Here is a 25,760-nt window from a genome sequence, read left to right as displayed (position 1 = left end):
GATCACTCCTCATCCTCCTGCGCTTCAAGGAATAGTGTCCCAGCTACTCAACCTCTCCCTATAACTCAGACCTTCTAGTCCTGACAACATCCTCATAAACCTTTTCTGTACCCTTTCCAGTTTGATAATATCTTTCCCATAACATGGTGTCCAGAACTGAACACAATACTCTAGATGTGGCCCCACCAACGTCTTGACAAATGCAACATGTCCTCACAACTTCTATTCTCAATACTCTGGCTGATAAAGGCCAATGTTCCAAAAGCCTTTATGACCACCCGATCTACCTGCAACTCCACCTTCAAGGAACCATGCACCTGCACTCACAGCTCCCTCTGTTCTACAGTACTCCCCAGAGCCCCACAATTCACTGTGTAGGTCCTGCCCATGTTAGACATCACATTTCTCTGTATTAAATTCCATCAACCATTCCTCAGCCTACCTAGCCAATCAATCAACATCCTGCTGCAATTTCTCACAACCATCTTCACTATCTGCAAAACCACCCACTTCTGTATCATCAGCAAACTTACTAATCTTGCCATACATGTGTGTTCTCATCCAAATCATTGATGCAGATGACAAACAGTAATGGGCCCAGCACTGAACCCTGAGGCACACCACTAGTCACAGGCCTTCAGTCCGAGAAGCAACCTTCCACCATCACCCTCTGCTTCCTTCCATGAAGCTAATTTTCTGTCCATTCAGCTATCTCTCCTTGGATGTGATCTAGCCTTCGAGAGCAACCTGCCATGCAGAACCTCGTCGAATGCTTTGCTGAAGTCCATATACAACATCTACAGCTCTGTCATCATCAACCTTTTTGGTCACATCTTCAAAATACTCAATCAGATTTGTGAGACATGACCACCCATGTACAAAACCATGCTGACTATCCCTAATTAGCCCTTGTCCATCAATAGGATCTGTGTGCAGAAGATAATCTCACTGTACCTTGGTACGTGATAATAAAGGACACATTGGACCATTATTTCCTCAAGTACTTGGCTAATGCTCCAAATTCAGCCTTGTCCAAATTAGGCCCTAACCTTGTAGGCCAGTCCTATCCTTGTTCATAAATATTAAAAAAATGATAGAATTATCGTCACTGGTTTCAAATTACTCCCCACACATCAGTCACTATCATTCCCTGAGAGGAGGTTCACTGTTGCGCCCTTTTTAGTGGTGGCCCTCCATATATAAATTAAGAAAGCCTTCATTGACACATTTAACAAATGTTTACAAATGTAATAAATGTTGATTATTAGCAGTGCAAAAATAATTTTGTTAATGAAAAAGCCATGGGAAGGGATAAGATGGCCTCACTATCTGACCCCAAATTCTGTGGAGTAGCAATCTCAGCTGAACTGCTCGCCGTTGACAGCATTGCAGGGTGGGCCTCTCCTTGTTATCACCTACCTACCCTTGTTTTTTTGCTCTTGCAGTGGGAGGACAGTGACTGGAAGACAGGAATATGGTGGAGGCTAACCGCAGATGGCAACATTGTGCCTAATTCACGCTTTGAGATATCCTACAACTGTTGAAAGGCATACTCTTGGATTTATTTATCTTCTTAATTTCAAAGTATAAGCACCCACAATAAACCAACCATCACGAAACAAGGTGACCAGTCTTAGCCCAGAGTTGTGATGTCCAGAGGACATCGCTGGGTAAAATAAGTCAGACCTTGACTAGACTGAGTGCTGGACTTGGAGTTTTCTTTTGTGAGTATTGATCTTGTACTGTCGCAAGTCTTGGCAAGGAGCCAAATCCCGTTTCTAGGACCTATCTTGATCATATTCCATCTTTTCTTATCCAATGAGATTGTTCCACACTGACAGTCTAGTCACGGTCTGACTTATTTTGGCCACTGGTGTCCAGCTAGACTACTTATTAACACTTCATCACCTTCTTTTTACCACCTTTTGTCTCCGAAGATCTTTCCGGGTCCCAGCACACTGATGCAATTACTTCCTGAGAAGACTATGGAGAGTCGGTATGTCAAAGAGGACTCTCTCAAACATCTACTGGTGCATAGTAGAGAGCATGCTGACTGTTTGCATCGTGACTTGGTTCGGCAACTTGAGCCTCCAGGAGCGGAAAAGGATGCAGATGTGGCCACTGCCCAGTCCATCATCGGCTCTGACCTCCCCACCATCGAAGGGATCTATTGCCTCAAAAAGGCAGCCAACATCATCAAGGACCCACACCATCCTGGCCACACACTTATCTCTCCGCTGCCATCAGGTAGAAGGTTCATCCAGGTTCAGGAACAGCTACTTCCCCACAGCCATCAGACTATTAAACTCTCCAAAAAACAGACTTTGAACTGTAACAGCCTATTGCACTTTATCTGCTTATTTATGTGCATATTGAACTGAACTGTTCAATATTTGTGCTTACAATATTCTTTTGTGCTGCAGCAAGCAATAATTTCATTGTCCTATCTGGGACACATGACAATAAACTCTCTTGACTTGACTTGACTTGACTTGACCACTTCATTATTGTATAAGAACTTAGCCAATAGGCAGTGAGTCATCCAGTAAAGAGTTATATGTAATAAATTGCTTCTTACATCATTAACATTAGATGATCAGACCTTATCAGTTGGATATTTATCTAGCTTAGCCTTGGCCTCTGGATATCTCTTTTACTATGGAAATGGTACACAGAGCTAATGAGACCCTGGGTACCATCGTACTGTTCTTCAGATGAGGCACATTAATAACAGTACTGTGAAGAGATGAGAAACAACCTCATGCTTGTACTCCCTTTAGGTTTCTGAGGGAGTTCACGGACCATTCACCACCACTGTATATGGCTACCTCTTGACGTCTGTTAAGACTGTACACATTACCCAATCTTCTATACCACGGTGGTCATTTTCATCCCTAATTACCACAGAACCAAAGAGGAAGGCCGACTGGGTACTATGGAATAAACCTTGTCAAGTACAGCTTGTAAAATTTCATTTTGAGGACTCCAATAGTCATCACCATGACACAGACTGTGGTTGTAGTTAGTTGTCTAGCATTTAGATGAGCTCCTCAGGAGAGTGGAGTGTTGGATATAAGGTTATATTTACAGTTGTTGTGACTGCCAAACTATGGTGCCTGTCTCAGTCTCTCACAATGATTTAAGAGTGTACAACATATTTACAATGTAGCTATGCCAGTTGCAATTAAGATTACCTATAAATGGAGCATAAAATAAAATTATAGTCCTCTGCCAGTATTTCAACTGTATTAACATGTTTATGTGTAGGTAAACCAAATGGGTGTGTTGTTAATTACAGAGAAGCAAGATGGAAATGAAACCAAGACAGAAGAAGCCACACTCGCAGATGATTTCTTCTATGACTATGAGGAAATATACTCAAAGCCGTTCATTTCACCAACAGCACGGATACCAAATAAATTGCTTGTCCTCATGTATCCTTTGTAAATTGTAGTAATGTTTTTTCACATGGTTCCACCTTAAAATGAATACCACTATCAATTACAGTGCCCTCCATAATGTTTGGGACAAAGACACATCATTTATTTATTTGCCTCTGTACTCCACAATTTGAGATTTGTAATAGAAAAATAATCACAAGTGGTTAAAGTGCACATTGTCAGATTTTATTAAAGGGTTTTTTTATACATTTTTTTCACCATGTAGAAAATACAGCTGTGTTTATACATAGTCCCCCATTTCAGGGCACCATAATGTTTGGGACACATGGCTTCACAGGTGTTTGTAATTGCTCAGGTGGGTTTAATTGCCTCCTTCATGCAGATATAAGAGAGCTCTCAGCACCTAGTCTTTCCTCCAGTCTTTCCATCACCTTTGGAAAATGTTATTGCTGTTTATCAACATGAGGACCAAAGTTGTGCCAATGAAATGCAAATAAGCCATTAGAAGACTGAGAAACAAGAATAAAACTGTTGGAGACAGCCAAACCTTAGGCTTACCAAAATCGACTATTTGGAACATCATTAGGAAGAGAGAGAGCACTGGTGAGCTTATTAATCGCAAAGGGACTGGCAGGCCAAGGAAGACCTCCACAAATGATGGCAGAAGAATTCTCTCTATAAAAAAGGAAAAATCCCCAAACACTTGTCCGACACATCAGAAGCACTCTTCAGGAGTCTGATGTGGATTTGTCAATGTCACTTCCGGTGGCGCCATGCTGGACTAGCAGTCGCAACTTTTAGCTCTGCTCCTGCAAAATCGCGGTTTTTCGCGTTAAAATCGGGTCTGGAGGTCGGGACCAATTCGAAAAATTAACCGGAGCCCCGGGACGTCGCGCTGATGACGTCATCAGTAAGTGCTGCGATTTAAAACGGAGGGAAAAGGATTTTAAATGAAAAAACCGTCTTCAGCTCAGAGCCCTCAGAGAACAATCTCAAAACAACTGCTGAAAACACAGAAAACTGATGAACAGACCTCTGAAGTGGATTCTGGAATGGCTACAAGGGCCAAGACTGAGATGGCTACTAAGGAGAAAAATGAAATGGAGGAGATAAAGAACTCGGTAAGAGAACTGAGAAAGGATATTGAGGCTGGAAACTCAAAAATGATGGAAAATATTAATGTTAAATTGATGGAAAATATGTCGAACATTAATGCTGGTAATCAAAAAGTTATTGACTGCATTGGCATTATACAAAAACGAATTGATGATGTGCATGAAGAGCTAATGGGGAGAATTAATAAAGGGGAAGAAGAATCTAAGAAGAAGTTTGAGGCTGTGCATGTAATTGTTTCTTCACAAGTAACTGCAATGAAAGACATGGAAACAGTTGTTGATCAAATGGCTGAAGATATGCAGGGAATGAAGCTAGAACTAGACAGCCTCAAGAGTCAACTGGCGAAAGTCTCAGATAAATGTCTTGATCTCGAAGCTCGCTCAAGGCGCCAAAATTTACGAATACTGGGAGTAACTGAAAGAGCAGAGGGTAATAACGCCCGTGAGTTCACTGCCAACTTAATCAAAAAGGTACTCAATTTACCTGTGGAACCGGAAATTGAAGTGGCACATCGAATACCTAGATTTAAGCCAAGATCACAAGCAGATCCAGCCCACCCACGACAGATCATAGTCAAACTTCGGGACATTTCAGCACTGGAAGAGCTGATGAAAAAAATCAAATATGGAGTGAAGATGACCTTTGGAAACGACACTATCAAACTCCTCCGGGATTATCCCTATGAGATCGTGCAAAAGAGAAGAAAGTTCGCACAGACAAGACAGATTTTCCATGGAGTTAAAGATGCCAGATGTGGCGTTTTTTATCCGGCCAGGATGCGCATTCTTTTAAGGTAAAAGAGAAAACTTTCACTAATTCGGACGCATCTTATAAATATGCCCAAGAGATTGTGGCAGAAACAGAAGATTAATCAAGGCAGCGGGACGATATGGACAATCTCTTTCCTTTTATTACTTCACAGAGAACACCTGAAGACAAGGGAAGAAATACTATTCTCTAAAAGTTTAAAATGAAGGAGCATTTCCACGTGCGCCGGTCTAGACACCTTATCTCTTTTGGAAGCTCTGGAATTCAATTCAAGGACATTCTTTGTTCAAAATGAAGGAAAGACTGATAAGCAACGCAGAGACGAACAGCAGAGCCGAATGTGGAAAACATCACAAGGACAAATGGCTGTTTAAGATCTTAAAACAACTTTACAAAATATAGCGAATTAACAATAATTAACAATACTAATATAGAAATATAAATGGAAACTAACCTGAACTATATAATGGGCAAAATGTAATAATGTAATAATGTGCTAAAAAGACTGACTAGCGCGTATATAGAGAAAACAAATTTTAGAATTAAAATAGAAAATACTGAATGTTTAAGTGTTATGTAGTTTGTGTGGGGAAGGGAGGAGACTCAGGCACCTGGCATAATTCCAGGAGCCTGTTTCTGGTTAACCCTTACAGCTAACAGCTTACTATTATCAAAAGTATAACTAATTATAAATAATTAGTAGATGAAAGTGTTAGATAAATAAATTTCACAGTAGCTGAACGCGGATCTGATAAATCTGAATGAAATATATATATATATATATATATAGTGTAATTTGGTGAAATATAATTGATTTTGAAATGGTACCGCCCTCCTAGGTTTAGAGTAATAAAAGGAGCGGAGCTAATAGTACAACATCAACTTCGGAAGTCGAATAGATGTCGAACCCCACAGATGCGTGGGACACGCACTCAAGTGTCGAATACTTCAGACACTGTAATTTTACTTGTTCAATTTTTAAAAATCACAATATGTCACTACTATGTGTTTTTTTTTCAAGGAAAATCGCAAAATGGATCTACCAAGGAAGTTAGTAATATAAACGCCCCCCAAATATCCAGAGTCCTGAGGTAGGGATGCACCGTAATAAATAAGGGTATAAAAATCAGAGAAAATGCAAGATGATAAACAAAAGAAAATGGGAGGAATCACATTGTGTAGCTGGAATATAAGGGGTATTAATGAACCAATTAAAAGGGGCAAAATATTAGCTCAGTTGAAATCATATAACACGGACATTACTTTTCTACAAGAAACGCACCTTAAACATCAAGATCAGATGAGATTGAGGGCGAATTGGATAGGCCAAACATTTCACTCCTCATATACTTCGAAATCCAGAGGCACCGCAATCATTATTCGCAAAGGAATACCATTCAAATCAAAGAACATTATATCAGATAAGGAAGGGAGATATCTTATAGTTACAGGAGAGATCCATGCTACGCCAATCACCTTGGTAAACATATATGCGCCCAATTTTGATAATCCTCAATTTTTTAATAAAATCCTGAATATAATCGCAGAATTTAATTACCAAAATGTTATAATTGGAGGAGACTTCAACTGTGTTTTAGATCCGTACTTAGATAAATCGATGCAAAAACAAAGAATCAAATACACAGGACAAGATGTTAAGAAGTCCCTTGTGCCAATAGGTGGGGAGCATTTCACGACATTCGTTGATTGTTGAGAGTGGTAGACGCTCAACATCTGTGGGGGGGGGGGGCGGGGGGGGGGGGGGGGGGGGGGGGTGGGGGAGTGGATACGTATATCTTGGCCTGGGTAACCTTTAGGACAGTTGGGCACAGGACACATCATCAGTAGTGTACCCTTGCATCACTGGGTGTTTCGGCCTTTTATCACTATACACCCTCCACAAGGGCGGCCCGCTGCAGGATGATCAGCCCTCAGCGCGTGTCCCGTGTCAAACCGTCCCAAAGATTCACCCTGAAATACTTGGGGCCCAGCATGGATCTTTCCGCTTGAGCCAAATCCACCGGCTGCTTCTTTCAGCCGCCTCTGAGAGTGATCTTATGGTCTTCCGCAGAGCCTGACCGTGGATTCCAAGCTCCTTCAGCAGTCTGATGGTAGATGACGCAACAAATCCTCTGCATCCCACTTCAACTGGATAGACTTTGGTGTTCCAGCCACGCTGCGTTGCCTCTGCTGCAAGCTCTGCGTAATGCAGCTTCTTACGCTCATAGGCCTCCTCAACAGAGTTCTCCCATGGAACTGTGAGCTCTATGATGTAAGCAGTCTTCTGTGAAGGGGACCAGAACACCAAGTCTGGCCTGAGGTTGGTGGAAGCAATTTCAGGTGGAAAAACTAGTTGTCGGCCAATGTCCGCCAGCATCCTCCAGTCGCGGGCCCTGCATAGGTTTCCTTCTTCTGATCTGGTGGAAGGATGTTTAGATGTTTTCTGTCCTTCTCGGACAAAGGTTGTTGCCCTTAGGGGGAGGGGGTTGCTTGCTCTCGGAGGCAAGGAGTTGGTCGCACACCGCCTGTTCTCAAGGGCTGATGCCAGGCTTTTTAGTACCTGATTATGCCGCCACGTGTATCTCCCTTGCGTGAGGCTGGTCTTGCAGCCTACCATGATGTGTTTGAGGGTCGCTGGAGTTGGGCAGAGGGCACAGGTTGGATCCTCGCCGTACCACTGATGGAGGTTCTTTGGTGATGGAAGCACGTCATAAGTCGCTCTGATGATGAAGCTGATCTTGCTTGCTTCCATTTCCCATAGTTCTTTCCAGCTGATCTTCCTCCGCTCCACACCTTCCCACTGCATCCATTGCCCCTGTTTGGCAAGAGAGACCGCCTTTGCACTTCTTGCGGCCTCCTCTTGTCGCCGCACCTCCTCGACCACCAATGTCCTCCGCTCTGATGTTGTGGCCTTTCGCCAAGTTGGTTTACTTGTCGTAAGGCCAAAGCCTCCTCTTCCCTGCTGGACTTGCCCCACGATGTCTTTGTATCTCAGGGCTGATGAAGCTTGCTGTAATGCATCAGATGGCGTCCACTTCCGGCCAGTTACTAGGGGCGGCGCAACAGCACTGATGGTCTTGTCTCTAGAGTCCCTCAGTGTCATCTGAAGTCTTACTTTAGAACACTTGTATTCCTCTGTTAGACTAGTGAGAGGTAGTTCCAGGACCCCTTTGCCATATAGGCCGATGTTAGTTAGACATCGTGGGACCCCGAGCCATTTCTTCGCGTATGAAGTTATGGTTCGCTCCATCTTCTCCACAGTTGTTATTGGGGCTTCATAAATGGTCAGTGGCCACATTGTCCGAGGAAGGAGTCCAAACTGTAGGCACCAGAGCTTCAGTTTCCCAGGCAGTAGGGTCTGATTGATGTTCTCCAGGCCATTGACAATTTCTTGCCTTAGTTGTTCCACCTGCTCTTTATCCTTGAGACTTGCATTGTACCATCTGCCCAGGCTTTTAACTGGCTGTTCAGACACTGTTGGTATAGGGTCGTCACCGATACAGAACCTTGTGTCTCTAAGCACCCCCTTGACTATGGAGATGCTTCGAGATTTACATGGTTTGATCTTCATTCGGGCCCACTTGATGTTCTCCTGCAGCTTTCCAAGTAGCCGCTTGGTGCATGCTGCAGTAGTGGTTAGTGTGGTCATGTCGTCCATGTATGCCCTGATGGGTGGCAGACGGAGCCCAGCCCTGGTTCGTTCACCGCCCACCACCCATTTTGAGGCCCTGATGATGACTTCCATGGCCATTGTAAAGGCCAAGGGTGAGACTGTGCAGCCTGCCATGATGCCTACTTCCAAGCGCTGCCATGTTGTACTGAAGTCAGCTGTTGTGAAGCACAGCTGCAGGTCTTGGAAATAGCTCTTGACCAGTGTGGTGATGAGCTCTGGTACATGGAAAAAGGCAAAAGATTCCCAAAGGAGTTCATGGGGAACTGAACCAAATGCATTGGCCAGATCGAGGAAGATCACATGTAGGTCTCTCTTCTCCTTCTTAGCTGCTTGGATCTGGTGCCAGATCATGCTTGTATGCTCCAAGCAGCCCGAAAATCCTGGAATTCCTGCTTTCTGTACAGATGTATCAATGTACTTGTTTGTTACCAGATAGGTGGACAGCCTTTGTGATACAATGCTGAAAAAGATTTTTCCCTCGACGTTGAGGAGACATATTGGCCGGAATTGGCTGATGTCTGACGCATTCTTTTCTTTAGGTATTAGCACGCCGCCGGCCCTTCGCCACGCCTTAGGTATTGTTTGCTTCTTCCACACCACCCTCATGAGCTTCCATAGAAAGCGTAACACATCCGGTGCGTTCTTGTAGAGCTTGTATGGTACTCCATTTGGCCCCGGAGCTGATGCTGCTCTTGCTCGCCGGACAGTGTTCTCTACCTCTTTCCATCTTGGAGGGCTGGTGTCCAGGTTGAATTCAGGTGGTTGAATAGGCGGGATGTCATGTGGGATGACTAACTGCTCATGCCTTTTCGTGTCTTGGTGGGCCTTTTCCAGGTGTTCCTCCAATTCCCGTTTTGATGTTTTCAAAGTTCCACTTTTTTCCTTTGCGAAGAGGTCTTTGATGAACTTGAAAGGGTCTTTGTAGAACCGTGTTCTTGTGTGTTCTTTCTTCCTGCGAAGTTTCCTCAAGTTCTCTGCTTTTCGCAAGGTTGCCAATCGGCTCTTGATGTCCTCTTGGAGTAGCATGAGACCTTCTCTCTCTGCCTCAGTTGCTTTTTTCCATTGCTTTTTCAACTGTCTCCTCTCTCTGATTAGCCTCTCGATCTCCTGCTGCCTCCTAGACTTGATTGGTGTTGGTAATTTCTTTCCACCTCTCCCTTTACTCACCCCAAACCGTTCTTCTCCATAGCTGTAGATTGTGTTGCCCATCCTTTCAAGCTTTTCCACTGCTGTGCCCGCTTGTTGCTCCAAGATATGTATAAGGTCACTGTTGACCGTCTCCCACTCTTTCTTTTCAACAGCTTTGGGCCATTTCACTCCAGGTTTGTGCCCTTTGATCTTTCCCTCCAATGGAGGTCTTTGTCGTTGTTGCGTGGGCTCCTCCACCGGCATTTCTGTGCTTGTATCACCCTCTTCAGTGACATGGGTGCTGATGCTCTGCGAACTTTGGTTTGAGTCCTGTCGCTGTGCTTCACTCGACTGATTTGACTGGTTGCTTCGTAAGAAGTACTGGTCAATGCGAGGCCCATGTCTCTGCTCTCTCAAGCACTTTTTCCTCCCTTGGTGGATCTTCAAGCCCTTCACTGATGTAATTTTCTCCCAACCACAAATGCACACCTGAAGTTTGTGTCCCGCAGCTGTTGTGGATGTCTCATGTGCCATGCTCTCCTTGTCAGTAGTCGTTTCCGTTCCTTGGTCTGTAACCGTGTTATCAATCGGTGAGCCATCTTCCGCCCCCGCTCTCGCAGGCTCTAGGGGTATTCTCTTTAATTTACTTTTAGTAGCATTTAGCGGGTGTCTCCAACTAACTGAAACAGCGTTGGGGACTGCTATCATGGGTAGCTAGCCCATGACGGCCCCAGTGGGGTCTGTTCCCTCCTGTCAGCTGTCTCTCCAAGCTGTCACGTGGACTTTCCCATGTTGTCAGCTGTCCTTTCACAGCAGTCACTGGACGAGTCCAGATTATCAGAATCAAATACACAGGACAAGATGTTAAGAAGTCCCTTGTGCCAATAGGTGGGGAGCATTTCACGACATTCGTTGATTGTTGAGAGTGGTAATGCTCCCCAAAGAGGTAATATGAAATCTAAAACTAGTGAACTCTTAAATACATATATAAAAAATACAAATATAGCAGACGTCTGGAGGATCGCAAATCCGACTGGAAGGGAATACTTGTTTTATTCAATGGTACACAAAACATACTCACGTATAGACTACTTCTTAGTGGATACAAAACTAATCCCTTATACTATGAACCCTAAATATCACACCAATACGATTTCAGATCACTCCCCGCTAACTTTCGTTCTAAAATTAGAAGGAATGTCTACGAACAAATCGTTCTGGAGGTTTAACTCGCAAATTTTGAAAGACCCACAAGGGAGTATATATCTAAAAAAACAGATGGACCTATTTTTTGAGACAAACGATACACCAGATATATCGCCCACTTTATTATGGGAATCCTTCAAAGCATTTATTAGAGGAGTCATTATCGCGTATCAAGCTTTTCAAAACAAAAAGAATAAGAATGAACAAAGACAATTAGAAGAACAAATCAGAAAACTAGATATAGATAATGCTAAAGATCCAACTATGGATAAACATAATAAAATTTTAATACTGAAATTTAAGCTAAATAAATTATTATCAGAGAAGGTTATAAGATTATTCCAAATCACAAAACAAGAACATTTCGAATTTGGGGATAAACCCCATAAACTTTTGGCACGCCAACGGAAAAAAACGGGAAAAAGATCATGCCATTTTAAAGATTAAATCAGATAGAGGGGAATTACTAACATTACCTAATGATATCAATAAAAGATTTGCTCAATTTTACAAGAATGTATACACATCAAAAACGCTAATAGACAATAATAAAGTTTCAGAATTTTTGGACAACTGTAACCTTCCAAAACTAGAACTGAAGGAACAAGAGGAACTGGGAGCACAAATTACATCTAAGGAAATAGAAGACACAATAAACTCACTTAAGAATGGAAAAACACCAGGACCAGACGGATTCAGTAATGAATTTTATAAATGTTTTTACGACATAGTTACACCACGTCTACAGAAAATGTATACATATGCTTTTAAAGAACAAATCTTACCTGAAACACTAGCAGAATCAACGATCACATTAATACTTAAAAAAGATAAAGATATAGAAGAACCAGGCTCATATAGAGCTATTGCTTTGTTAAATACGGACCAAAAAATATTAGCGAAAACACTAGCTAGAAGACTAAGTCAATATGTTAGTAAATTAATAAATGAGGATCAAACGGGATTTATACCTAAGAGACATTCATTTAATAACCTGAGATGTCTGCTTAACATAATGCACTCTCACAAACCTCAAGAACAAGAGTTAGCTATCATTTCATTGGACGCAGAAAAAGCGTTTTATCAAGTAGAATGGGATTATATGATTAAAGTATTGCAAAAATTTCAAATGGGAGAGAACTTCATCGCATGGATAAAATTATTATATAACAAACCCACGGCTAGAATATTAACTAATAATATACTATCTACGAAATTCCAATTAACAAGGGGCAATAGACAAGGATGTTCATTATCACCGCTGTTATTCGCTCTGGTAATTGAACCTTTAGCTGAAAAAATTAGAACACACCCGGATATTTACGGTTATAATACAAAATATTCAAATAACAAAATATCCTTATATGCAGACGATGTATTGCTGTATATCACAAACCCCCAAATCAGTATACCAAACATATTAAATCTAATTGAGGACTTTGGATCTTTCTCAGGATATAGAATAAACTGGAACAAAAGTGAAATTATGTCGATAAAACCGAAAGACTCAACACATCTCTTGAAATTCCCCTTTAAAATAGCCACAGAAAAATTTAAATATTTAGGAATTGAAATCACTAGAAACTATCACGCTATGTTTAACTCCAATTATAGCCCCTTACTTAAGAAACTAAATAATCTAATCAAATTCTGGAAAACGCTCCCGATGTCTTTAATAGGTCGAATAAATGCTATAAAATTGATATTTTTACCACAAATCCTATATTTATTTCAATCAATTCCAATATATCTTCCAAAAATGTTTTTCAAAAAATTACTCAGACATTACAAATTTTATATGGGATTATAAATCCCACAGAATACAAAGAGCACACCTTAGTAAACCAAAAGAGATGGGTGGTCTAGCGCTCCCTAATTTTATGTACTATAATTGGGCAGTAAATATTAAAAATATGATTCACCTGCTGGACAATTCTTCCCAGCAGGTGGACTGGATTGTAATGGAGCGAGAGGACTGCTCTCCGTGTAATACAGGAGCGACTCTCCTCTCACCAATGAATCTGAATAACAAAAATTATAATAAAAATCCAATGATACATAGTACAATTAGAACTTGGAAACAAATAAAACAGAATCTAAAATTAAGAAATCTATCTCTTTTAATGCCAATAGTCAATAACCCGTCGTTTAAACCTTCAATTATAGATAAATCATTTACACAATGGGAAAGAATGGGAATCAAAACGCTTGGAGACTTGTATGAATTAGGAAAATTATTATCATTTCAACAATTACAACTGAAATATAATTTGAAAAATAATCAATATTTTAAATATCTTCAAATCCGTGACTATCTGAAAAAATACACAAAAGACTATCATAACATGTCCCCAGACTTATTGGATGAAGGCATGAAGACAAAGGCTGAATCAGCAAATCTAATATCATACTTATACAACATTATTTTAAATATAGAAATACCTACAACTGATGGTATTAGAAGAGATTGGGAACAAGAACTAACTATAAAAATTTCAAAAGAGAGCTGGGATAAACACTTACTATATGTGCATAAATGCTCGATCAACGTACGACATACTCTAATTCAATATAAAACATTACATAGACTATATTATTCAAAAACTAAAATAAATAAACTTTTCCCCAATGTCTCACCCATTTGTGATAAATGTCAGTCACAAGAAGCTACCATAGCGCACTCTTTTGTTTTTTGTATAAAAATCCAAAAATTTTGGAACTAAATATTTGAAATCTTCACAAAATCATTTAAAATAAAACTTGTACCAAAAGCAGAATGGATCATTTTTGGAATATCAGAAGGTAACCCCGAATTAAACGTGTTTCAAAAGAACTTACTTAATTACGGGCTAATAATGGGAAAAAAGCTTATACTCAAATTTTGGAAAAATGCTCCAATACCAACAATAAAAATGTGGATTTCAAACATGTTCGAAACACTACACTTGGAAGAGATGAGACTCCTCCTAGCAGGCAAAGCAGACCACTTCCAAAAGACGTGGTCTGCATTTATGGAACTATTACAAGCATAAGGTGCAATAGTAATTTAAAATATAAATGGTACCAGGATCTGGTAACGGGGGGTATAAAAAATATATATTTTTTTAAACACAGTTGGTATATCCTTTTTTGCGAGTTTTGTGTTACAATAGAGCGATTGTTTTTCCTTTTTTTTCTTTTCTTTCTAGGGTCTTGTTTCCTTTCTTTACTTCCTTCTCTAACTTCCTCCCTAAGGGGCTTTCTTTTCCCAACACTTTCCTGCACCTTCACGATTCTTGCTCACTTTCCTTACTTCTTTTATTTCTATCTTTTTTAAAGCTCGAAAAACGAAGTGGTACAACAAATGTAATAAGATATATCTGATGTGTATTATTGTAATTTATTGTACTTCTAATAAAAATAAAATTAAAAAAAAAAAGGAAAAAAAAAAAGAAGAAAAAAAAAACTGTCCTCAGAAGACTTCATGAACAGAAATACGGAGGATACACTGCAAGATATAAACCACTGATTAGCCGCAAAAATAGATGGCCAGGTTGTAGTTTGCCAAGAAGTACTTAAAAGAGCAACCACAGTTCTGGAAAAAGGTCTTGTGGACAGATGAGACGAAGATTAACATATCAGAGTGATGGCAAGAGCAAACTATGGAGGAGAGAAGGAACTGCCCAAGATCCAAAGCGTACCACCTCATCTGTGAAACACGGTGGTGGGGGTGTTATGGCCTGGGCATGTATGGCTACTGAAGGTACTGGCTCACTTATCTTCATTGATGATACAACTGCTGATGGTAGTAGCATAATGAATTCTGAAGTGTATAGACACATCTTATCTGCTCAACTTCAAACAAATGCCTCAAAACTCATTGGCTGGCGGTTCATTCTAAAGCAACACAATGATCCCATACTGCTAAAGCAACAAAGGAGTTTTTCAAAGCTAAAAAATGGTAAATTCTTGAGTGGCCAAGTCATTTGCCTGATCTGAACCCAATTGAGCACCCCTTTTATATGCTGAAGATAAACTGGAGGGATCTAACCCCCAAAACAAGCATAATTTAAAGATGGCTGCAATATAGGCCTGGTAGAGCATCACCAGAGAAGACACCCAGCAACTGGTGCGATCTATGAATTGCAGACTTCAAGCAGTCATTGCATGCAAAGGATATCAATAAAATACTAAACATGACTACTTTCATTTACAGTCATTGCTGTGTCCCAAACATTATGACACCCTGAAATGGAGGGACTATATATAAACACTGCTGTAATTTCTACATGGTGATACCAATATGCATAAAAATGGCCTTTATTAAAATCTGACAAAGTGCACTTTAACCACATGTTACATCTATTACAAATCTCAAATTGTGGAGTACGGAGGCAAATAAATAAATGATGGGCCTTTGTCCCAAACATTATGGAGGGTCGTCTAATCCATGTCCAGTAAATGTTTTTGAACGAATTCCAGTGTAGAATAAATGTAATTGATTTTAATGTATGTTAAATCTATTTACGTTTGTTTGTCATCCTCCAACCATCTTTATTATTGTCCTACTTAACCATATTGATACCAGTCATTCTTTTGGCTATGACAGTACCCGACGAGCGAATTTACAACTCATTGGCGAGCAAACCATCATGTTTGTGGCTGGCAATCTAGTGAATTTCATGGATATTAACACGAAAGGGCAACAATATATTCGAAGCAACAGTGGGGGAGGCATTGGCATTGTGATGGTAATTTTTCATTCCGCCAGTGTCACAATACACTAATTAGAACAATATATTTAATTTACACTGCTCATCTGCTCTTTGTTGCCTTTGAAACCACCTAAATAATATTTAACTTGATTAATTGCAGATTACAGTACAGGTTTAACACCGATTTTCCGGCAATTGATGGTCTACCCACTCCTATAATTCGTACAAAATTATGAGAATTCAGTTGAAATTCCCTGAGCGGCCACAGATAGCATTGCAAGTGGTCTTTCTTGTTGTGTCCCTCCATCGTGAAAGAATTAACTATGCTCTCAATCTTCTCCCCAAACTGTTTCGCAAAGACAATATAGTAAACCCTTGTTTTAACGACCCCCCTTATAACAGATGTCAGATGTAGTGGATGGACCTGCCGACCCATCCCCGGCTCACACCATCTTCACCGCCGTGTAGAGCCCCAGTTTCCAACGCCACTCCCGACTCGCAAGGTGCACCAGCAAGCCCTTCTTCACCCACTGAAAGGACACAAAGTGCTGGAAAAAATCAGTGAGTCAGGATCTCTGGATAACATAGATAGGTGACATTGGGACCCTTCCTCAGACTAATTCAGTTGGCTGAGTTATTCCAGCACTTTGTGTCGTTTCACTAAAACTAGGACGAATGCCACTGGTCTGCACCAGCGAACCCTTCTTCACCGGTTCATACGGCTGTTGCTGCGGCTCATATTGTAGCTCTTCATTGTGTCCCATCGGTCACCGTGGGGCTCTCTCCCCTCTTACCTGCTGTCACTTCCAAGGTGGAGTGGGTCGACGACTCCGGGGGTGAAGGAGGAGGCAGCAATAATGGGGGGAGGAGGGGGCGGGTGAGAGGGGAGAGTAAGGAATGGGGAATTGGGGTGGGGGAGAGAGAGGAGCGGGCTCCCACCTTGGCTTGCCTCCTCCTGCCACCTCTTCGGCGTCTAGTTTTAAGATGTAACGACACAAAGTGCTGGAGTATTTCAGCCAACTGAATCACTCTGAGGAAAACTCCCGATGTCACCTATCCATATTCTCCAGAGGTCCTGACCTGCCTAACCTGGTGAAGAAGGGCTCACAGGTGCAACTTGCAAGTTGGGAGTGGTGTTGAAACCAGGGGCTCTAAACGGCCGAGGAGACAGTAGTGGGAGCCAGGGATGGGGTCGGCAGGCTATTCCATTCACATTCAGTTTACATTTTATATTTGTTTTATTTAAGTTTCTGGCACTCCATGGTGCTTTAGAGACACAGGAGGGGCCAGCGGTGTATTGTCGTTTCATTATCACGTGACCTCTGTTGATCCAGAAAAATGGATAATCCAGAAGGGCTCTGGAACTGAGGGTGCCGGAAAAACAGTGTTCAACCTATAATTTGAAATTTTACTTTGTATTCTAATATTCATTGTATAGATTGAGAAGTGCTGTGATGTTAACTGTTGCCCGTCTGCTCTTATGTTAATTTTTTAAAGGATCAGAAGGATCACTCCAGTAAATTAGCTATTATTTATCAGTCAATTAACACAATATGATGTGTTAATATTTATCAGTCAATTAGCACAATCTGATGATACAGTGTTCTACAAGAAGTCCAGATACGACCTTGGTAAGGCCATCAAAAAGGCCAAAAGGGACTTCTGCTCCAAACTGGAGGATGAGACAGATGTTTGGCAGCTGTGGCGGGGCCTGAATGCAATCACCTCCTGCAAGGCGAAACCAGGAGGCAGCTCGAATGTCGGCGAAACATCAATCCCTGATGAGCTCAATGCGTTTTACGCACGCTTTGATAGGGAGAACACCGATATGCCTTACCGAGCCCCCATTCGCTGTGATGGTATTTCAGTCTCAGTCTCAGTCACAGAGGCCGACGTCAGGAAATCTTTCAGAGGGGTGAACCCTCGAAAAGCGCCTGGACCTGATGGTATACCTGGTCGTGTTCTAAAAACCTGTGTGGACCAACTGGCTGAAGTTTTTACGGACATTTTCAACCTCTCACTTCTGATGTCTGAGGTTCCCACCTGCTTCAAAAGGGCACCAATTATACCAGTGCCCAAGAAGAGTAAGGTGACATGCCTCAATGACTATCGACCGGTGGCAATAACGCCTATGGTGATGAAGTGCTTTGAGAGATTGATCATGGCGCAAATCAACTCCTACCTCGACAAAAACCTGGACCCACTGCAGTTCGCTTACCGCCACAACAGAACAACGGTGGATGCGATCTCGCTGACCCTCCACTCCGCTCTGGACCACTTGGACAACAAAAACTCATATTTCAGGCTGTTATTCATTGATTACAGCTCGGCATTTAATACAATCATCCCCTCCAAGCTGGTTACCAAACTCGCAGAACTGGGTCTCTGCACATCCCTCTGCAATTGGATCCTCGACTTCCCCATTCACAGACCTCAGTCTGTGCGTATTGGTGGAAATGTGTCAGACTCGATAACAATCCAGGAGCACCTCAAGGCTGCGTGCTCAGCCCCCTGCTGTACTCACTCTATACTCATGACTGCGTATGCGAACTCCATCATCAAGTTCGCTGACGACACCACTGTTGTGGGACGTATCACTGATGGGGATGAGTCAGAGTATAGAAGAGAGATCGAGCGACTGTCCATATGGTGCCAGCACAATAACCTGGCCCTCAACACCAGCAAAACCAAGGAACTGACTGTGGACTTTGGAAGGAGTAGAATGGGGACCCACAGTCCCGATTATATCAACGGGTCGATGGTTGAAAGGGTCAAGAGCTTCAAATTCCTGGGCGTGCACATCTCTGAAGATCTTTCCTGGTCCGAGAACACTGATGCAATTATTAAGAAAGCACATCAGCTCCTCTACTTCCTGAGAAGATTACGGAGAGTCGGTTTGTCAAGGAGGACTCTCTGTAACTTCTACAGGTGCACAGTAGAGAGCATGCTGACCGGTTGCATCGTGGCTTGGTTCGGCAACTTGAGTGCCCTGGAGAGGAAAAGACTACAAAAACTAGTAAACACTACCCAGTCCATAATCGGCTCTGACCTCCCTTCCATCGAGGGGATCTATCGCAGTCGTTGCCTCAAAAAGGCTGGCAGTATCATCAAGGACCCACACGATCCTGGCCACATACTCATCTCCCTGCTACCTTCAGGTAGAAGGTACAGGAGCCTGAAGACTGCAACGACCAGGTTCAGGATTAGCTACTTCTCCACAGCCATCAGGCTATTAAACTTGGCTCGGACAAAACTCTGAACATTAATAGCCCATTATCTGTTATTTGCACTATATCAGTTTATTTATTCAAGTGTGTATATATTTATATAATGGTATATGGACACACTGATCGGTTTTGTAGTTAATGCCTACTATGTTCTGTTGTGCTGAAGCAAAGCAAGAATTTCATTGTCCTATCAGGGACACATGACAATAAACTCTCCTGAATCTTGAATCTTGAATATCAGAATCATAGAGAAAGATGATTAGCTAGTAAATGATCCTTATCTATCTGCACATAATCCATATTCTTCCATTCCCTGCATATCCATATACCTATCAAAAAGTATTTTCAATTCTACTATTTAATCTGCCTCAACCACCACCCCAGCCACTCTGCCCTCTGTGTAAAAATGTTGGCCTGCATATCTCTTTTAAACGTTGTCCCTCTCACTGTAAAGATATGCCCTATAGTATTAAAATTTCCCATCCTAGGAAAACAGGTTTTACCTAATGTATGCCTCTCACAATTGTATATACTTCTATCAGGTCTCCCCACGACCTCTGGCATTCCAGAGAAAACAATCCAAGTCTGCCCAACCTCTCCCTGTGGCCAATACTCCCTATACCAGAGATCATTCTGGTAATCCTCCTCTGCACCAGGTCCAAAGCCTCTACATCCTTCCTGTCATGGGCAGACTAGAACTGCACAGAATACTCCAAATGCAGCCTTATCAAAGTTCTATAAAGCTGCAACGTGACCTTGTGACTCCTATGCTCAATGCCCCAACTGATGAAGTCAAGCATAACATCAACCTTCTTTACCACTCTATCTACTTGTGTTGCCACTATCAGAGACTTATGGACTTGGACCCCAAGATCCCTCTATATGCTGTTAAGGCTCATGCCATTTATTGTATATTTTCCACTTACATAAGACCTCGCAAAGTGCAACACATCACACTTGCTAAGATTAAACTCCATCTGCTATTTCTCCTGCCATTTCTGCAGCTGATTTATATCCCACTATATACCTTGTATACTTTGAATGAACTGCAGATGCTAGTTTACACCGAAGATAGACACATAAGCGGAACAAGCAGCATCTCTGGATAGAAAGTTTGGGTGACGTTTTGCGTCGAGCCCCTTGTTCAGACTGAGCGTCGGTACAGAGATAAGGAAGTGTAAGGTGTGAAAACGAGACATCAAAAGGGATAAGATCAAATGTAGAATAGATCATTGTTAGCTAGGAGAAGGTGATAATGAAGCATACAAAGATAAAATGTAATCATGGGGACGGTCAGACTGGTCGGAGAACTAGGAAGAGGGAGGGATGAAGAGGGAGGAAAACCAAGAGTTACTTGAAGTTAGAGAAGTCAATATATTGATACCACTGGGATGTAAGCTGCCCAAGCGAAATATGAGGTGCCGTTCCTCCAATTTGTGCTGGGTTTCACTCTGTTGCGCTGAGTTACGCCAGCATTTTGTGTCTATCTCCACTGTATACTTTAACAGCATTCCTCACAGTCCATGACCCCAACAACCTTGATGTCATTTGCAAACCTACTAACCTCCATTCTACTAAGTACTAAAATAAAGGAAATTAACTGTAAATGGCCCAGTCATTCCCAGTGGTACAACAGTATTTATTGATAGGCACGTACAATACACTACACCATGTTGCTTCAGCTGTGTAGTGGCAATAGACTGACAGCACAAGTTGGGTTCTGATAATATTAACAGTGTAGTAGGCGGAGCTTCTAATAATAAAGCACTACATTGGTTAGTGTGAAGTAACCAATCCACATTAACCAAACTAGTTACAATATACTCGGGTAAAGCCCCTGTCCCACTATACGAGGCAATTCACGAGTTCTCCCGAGTTTTCCCCTGATTTGAACCTGTAGAATGTCCATAGCGGGTCCGTAGGAGTTCGTGGATGTCTCGTAGCGGCTCGTAATGCTAACGGCAGGTACTCGGAAAACCCGGTAACTCGTGAAGTTTTTTCAACACTGTGAAAAATGTCCACAGTAAAAAATACTCGTGAAGAAAAAAATTGTTACTTTTTACTCTTAGTTATTTCGTGGGCAGACCGTAGTAGACTCGTAGATAATTCGTCAACGAAGGAAAAAACGTAAGAATTCCGCCCAATGCGCTTTTAAAATTAGATGAAAAATGACTGTTCACTCATTTAAAAGTCACTTGCCTTTAATCTTTCAGACCTACAGATACTGAGGAGAAAGAGTTGTTTTCTGTCCAGTTGCCATTAGTACAACGGAACAGATGCCTTATTCAGCTAATGTCAGCACAGATAAAAACTAGTCACCTGGGAGTCATGATTTGTATATATAGTGTGTGTGTATGAGTATATATATGAGTGTGTGAGTATATATATAAGTGTGTGCCTATGAGTGTGTGTCTCTATATATGTGTATTTGTGTGTATATATGTGAATTTGTGTATGAGTCTGTATGTGTACGAGTGTGTATCTATAATGTGTGCGTATATATATGTGTATTATGTGTGTGTGTAGTAGTAGTAAAGTGACGGGGGTGTGGCGTTGGAGCTGTGGTGGAAGGGTTCATGAGGTGAGAAGAAAAGCAAAGACCACAGATTGAAACGTTTCCAGAAAAACCCCATCTCCGGTGTATTTTTTGCGCTCAGGCCAGCGCACTGCGGTACAACGCTCCTGGGTTCTGGCCTTTTGCTCAGTCTTGTTTCGCCCGAAGCGGAACAGGAGATATGGAAACAGACAATAAAACTGGGTGATTCCACTACCAAGAGCTGTCTCCTTTGTCTGTCAAGAAGAAGAAACGGGGCATCTGATGCATGCCACCTCTTGACACGAAGGGTGGCCCCGTCCGTCGTTGAGAGTAGGGCCGGCCTTAGGAGGTGCGGGGCCCTATTGGGAACAATTTTAGTGAGCCCCAGGTTCCCAGCCAAGGTCTGTAGAATCATAGAAATACAAATAAAGTCTATTACAGACTTTATATCTCTATGGTAGAATGGAAAGTAATCAAAATGTGCGCTTAAAAAGTGCCTGTGAGTTAATGGACCAAATAGATCTGGAAAACTAATAACTATTGGCGAAAAACCAGTCCAGGCATTAAATTTTGGGCTTCAGCCCCATCCTACCCTTTGGACATCTACCCCATCTAAACTTAGGTGTGCGGGTGTGCGTGTGTGTCTTAGTTGTGTGTATGTTAGTTTTCTGTGCGTGATGTGTGTGTTAGTCGTCTGTGCTTTATGTGTGTGTGTGTGTAGGAGGGAAGGAGAGAAGGGAGTGAAGGAAGTAGAGAAAGAAGGGAGGGAGGGAAGGAGAGAAACAAGGGAGGGAAGGAAGGAGAGAAGGGAAAAGTGAGAGAGGAAGGAGAGAAAGAAGGGAGGGAAGGAGAGAAGGGAAAAGAGATAGAGGAAGGAGGGAGAGAAGGGAGGGAGGGAAGAAGGGAAGGGAGGGAGGGAAGGGAAGGAGAGAAGGGAGGGAGGGGGCCGACGGCGGGAACAGATTTCGGGGTCCGGGTGTGAGCTGAGGCCGAGGTTTGTAAACGTTGCTCCAACCCCCGGCCCGGCCCTCCCTGTGTTGTTCACCGCGTCTTCCCGGGCAGAGAGAGGGGTGAAGCCGGGGCTGTGTGCGTGAAGCACGGCGACTGGAGGGGCGGGACGCTGCCCCGGGACCTTGAGGGAACGAACCACCTCCTCCTTCTCCATTCCCCCTCACACCCCCTCCCCGTCTACCCCTTTCTTCCCCCTCCGCCCCTCTACTCTCTCTCTCCACCCCTCTCTCCCCCCTCCACCCGAGGTAGATCTACCCGAGTCGAGAGTACATTACTCCAAAGCAAAGCTGAGACATTAAAGGATAGACACAAAATGCAGCGGGTCGGGCGGCATTTCTGGACAAAAGGAATAGGTCACATTTCCGGTTGAGACCCGTCTTCAAACTGAGTCAGGGGAAAGAGGAACTCAAACCATCTCCCCCCCCCCCCCCCCCCCCTCTCCCTCCGACACGGACACTGAGCAATCGCCGGCGCCCCCCTTTCTTTTGGTAACCATCGGGTTTTTTGTTCCTTCGGAAAAATCCTTCAGGTTTTCAGGAAATCCTTTGGGTTTTTTTTTTAAATTTACCCCTTAACATTTCCGTACTTTTTCGATAGCTGCCATGACCCGTTTGATGTCATCCTTCGCCCTGCTCCTCAAAGTGCTCCTGGTCTCGGCCCGCACTGATCTGCCGGACATAGTGTGTGTGTTTGTTTGGCGGAGTCTGAGGGGAGAAGTGCTGGCACCAAGAGCGAGCGAACGTGCGGACGAAAGCAACGCTGGTTCAGTTATGCCTCTCGCAGGGGGAACAGTTGCGGAGCTCCAGGATCTTTTGATTACTCTAGCGCGTGGCCCCCTTAGGCACGGGGCCCAATTGGGAGCAATCGATCCAATCGGCTTAAGGCCGGCCCTGGTTGAGAGTTTGTAAACAGAAAGTACTTTTCCTCACACTCCAGATATATTCCCAGTGTAAAGCACAACATTGCAAAGTTGACCTGTCACAGTCAGAATTTAAAGCAAGCACACACGGTGCTGGTGTGGAAAAGCGTTATATATATATATATATATATATCTCTCTCTCTCTCTCTCCCCCTCTCCCCCTCTCTCCCTCTCTCCCTCTCTCTCTCTCCCCCTCTCCCCCTCTCTCCCTCTCTCCCAACTGCAGGCGCCGGGTTTAAACCGAAGATAGACATAAAAAAAGCTGGAGTAACTCAGCGGGTCAGGCAGCATCTCTGGATCTCTGTATCTTTATAGTTTCCCTCTGCCCTGACTCTCAGTCTGCAAAAGGGTCTCGACCAGACACGTCACCTATTCCTTCTCTCCAGAGATGCTCACCCGCTGAGTAACTCCAGCTTTCTCTCTCTCTCTTTCTCTCTGTGTTCCTACTGCGGAATCTAAAACATTTCTCCCCTAGTCCCCGGCAGTGTGTGGTTTACAAGTGTGAATGTAACCGGGCTGGGGACCGCAGCGAGCAACGCAAGCATGGAATGAATTGTTGATTTGGAAAGGCATGTTGCGCTCTCTCTCTTCCCACTGCGATCGTCTCTCTTGGGGGCCAAAGGGATGGAGGATAGGGGGAGCAAAATGCTCCCCTTAAAGTGGAGGGGGAATCATGTAATCAATTTTCCACTCATGGCTCCTCGTAGTTGGTTCAGAGTACCGGGAACGTAGGAGACCGTAGAATGAGAAGTCAACGGGATACGTAGACATACTCGTAGGAGCTCGTAGGAGTTCATGAACATACTCGTGGAAGGTCGTAGGAGTTCGTAGAATACCACGAGTTTGATTTTTTTTTAAACTCGGGAGAGCTCTTGGGTAAACTCGCATCGTGGGACAGGGCCGTAACAATGGATTTGAAAAGTATGAGTTAAAAAGGGATTCTAGACAGGTATATATCATATTAATCTGCATAAACTCAAAACTGGATGGGCTAGTGAATTGATATGAAAGAAGGCAAAGAGAACAGTAGCACATCTTTAAAGAAACACCATGGGTACATAGGATAACTGCAGCAGATACACCACTTACAAATTCTCTTCTCAGCTACACACATCATGACCTTAAATATATTGCAGATTCTGCATTGCTGCTGAGTATAAATCCTGAAAAATCATCCCAAACAGCTCTGTAGGGCTACCTTCACCTGTAGTATAACAGTGATTCAAACTGGCAGCTCACCACCACCTTCAAAGGCAATTAACGGTGGGCACAAAATGCAGACCTCGCCAGCAATATCCAGAACCAGAACATTAAAATAAAAAAATAACCACTGAAATATTCAACATATTATCATTCACCAGATTGTAGTGGGATGAGCCTGGTTGGTCTCAGCAACTTTACTCTGTCCTGTCCTTACAGTGAATAAGCTATTGCACTAATTTACACATGATACAATTTAGAACATTTGAAAAAAAACCTCACTACAAAACAGAGAACCTTTCCAGTCACTGGCACAAAGTAAACCCACTAAAGTCAATCTATCCAGTTAATTCCTGTTTTCTTGTTCACCCAACAGGTTCATCCTGATGGAGATTATTTTGCTGTAGGTGAAAAGGGCACCAAGCCTAATATTATTATCTATGAATATCCTTCCCTGAAGCCATACAGAATACTGAGAGGTAAGTGAAATTCTGTGAGGCCAATTACGTCTTTTAATACATCTGATTTTCATTGCCCCATCATTCATGGATGTGCCTTTAGTTACCATTGCTCTTAGTTCACATGTTTGAGAAGTGCTGTGAAAAAAGCCTTGGTGAGTTGATGGATTGCATCTTTTAAATGGTACACATGGTTGGTGGTGGAGGGATGAATACAAAGTGGTGAATGGTGTGCCAATCAAGTGGACTGCTTTGGCTAGATTGCATTGCATTGCTTGATGTGGTTGGAGGCACAATCATCCAAGCATGTTCAGAGATTCCCATCACTCAACTGACGATGTGTTATACCCAGTGACCATATCCTTACATCGAAAATACCATGGTAATTTTTGGGACACCATTGGTGTAATTTGCAACATAGAG

The 25,760-nt window shown here is 42.7% G+C and overlaps 1 protein-coding gene and 1 long non-coding RNA gene across 2 annotated transcripts in view; one reads left to right on the top strand and one right to left on the bottom strand.

Moving 5' to 3' along the window:
- Positions 1–25,760, top strand: part of cfap44 (cilia and flagella associated protein 44) — a 139,125-nt gene that overhangs the window by 5,715 nt on the left and 107,650 nt on the right. Inside the window, exons 3-5 of the mRNA XM_033032970.1 lie at positions 3,299–3,434; positions 15,860–16,022; positions 25,256–25,358. Coding sequence (XP_032888861.1) covers positions 3,299–3,434; positions 15,860–16,022; positions 25,256–25,358 — 402 coding nt within the window. The remainder of the gene's footprint in view (positions 1–3,298; positions 3,435–15,859; positions 16,023–25,255; positions 25,359–25,760) is intronic.
- LOC116980592 lies at positions 6,507–24,573 on the bottom strand. The gene is made up of 3 exons (XR_004414016.1): positions 24,436–24,573; positions 16,084–16,085; positions 6,507–6,517 (listed from the first exon to the last, which is right to left on the bottom strand). It is a non-coding gene; the product is annotated as an uncharacterized LOC116980592 (long non-coding RNA).

Source organism: Amblyraja radiata, chromosome 14 (assembly GCF_010909765.2).
Source record: "Amblyraja radiata isolate CabotCenter1 chromosome 14, sAmbRad1.1.pri, whole genome shotgun sequence".
NCBI lineage: Eukaryota > Metazoa > Chordata > Chondrichthyes > Rajiformes > Rajidae > Amblyraja > Amblyraja radiata.
The sequence above is the reverse complement of the archived record's forward strand: the minus strand, read 5'-3'. Positions and strand labels throughout refer to the sequence as shown.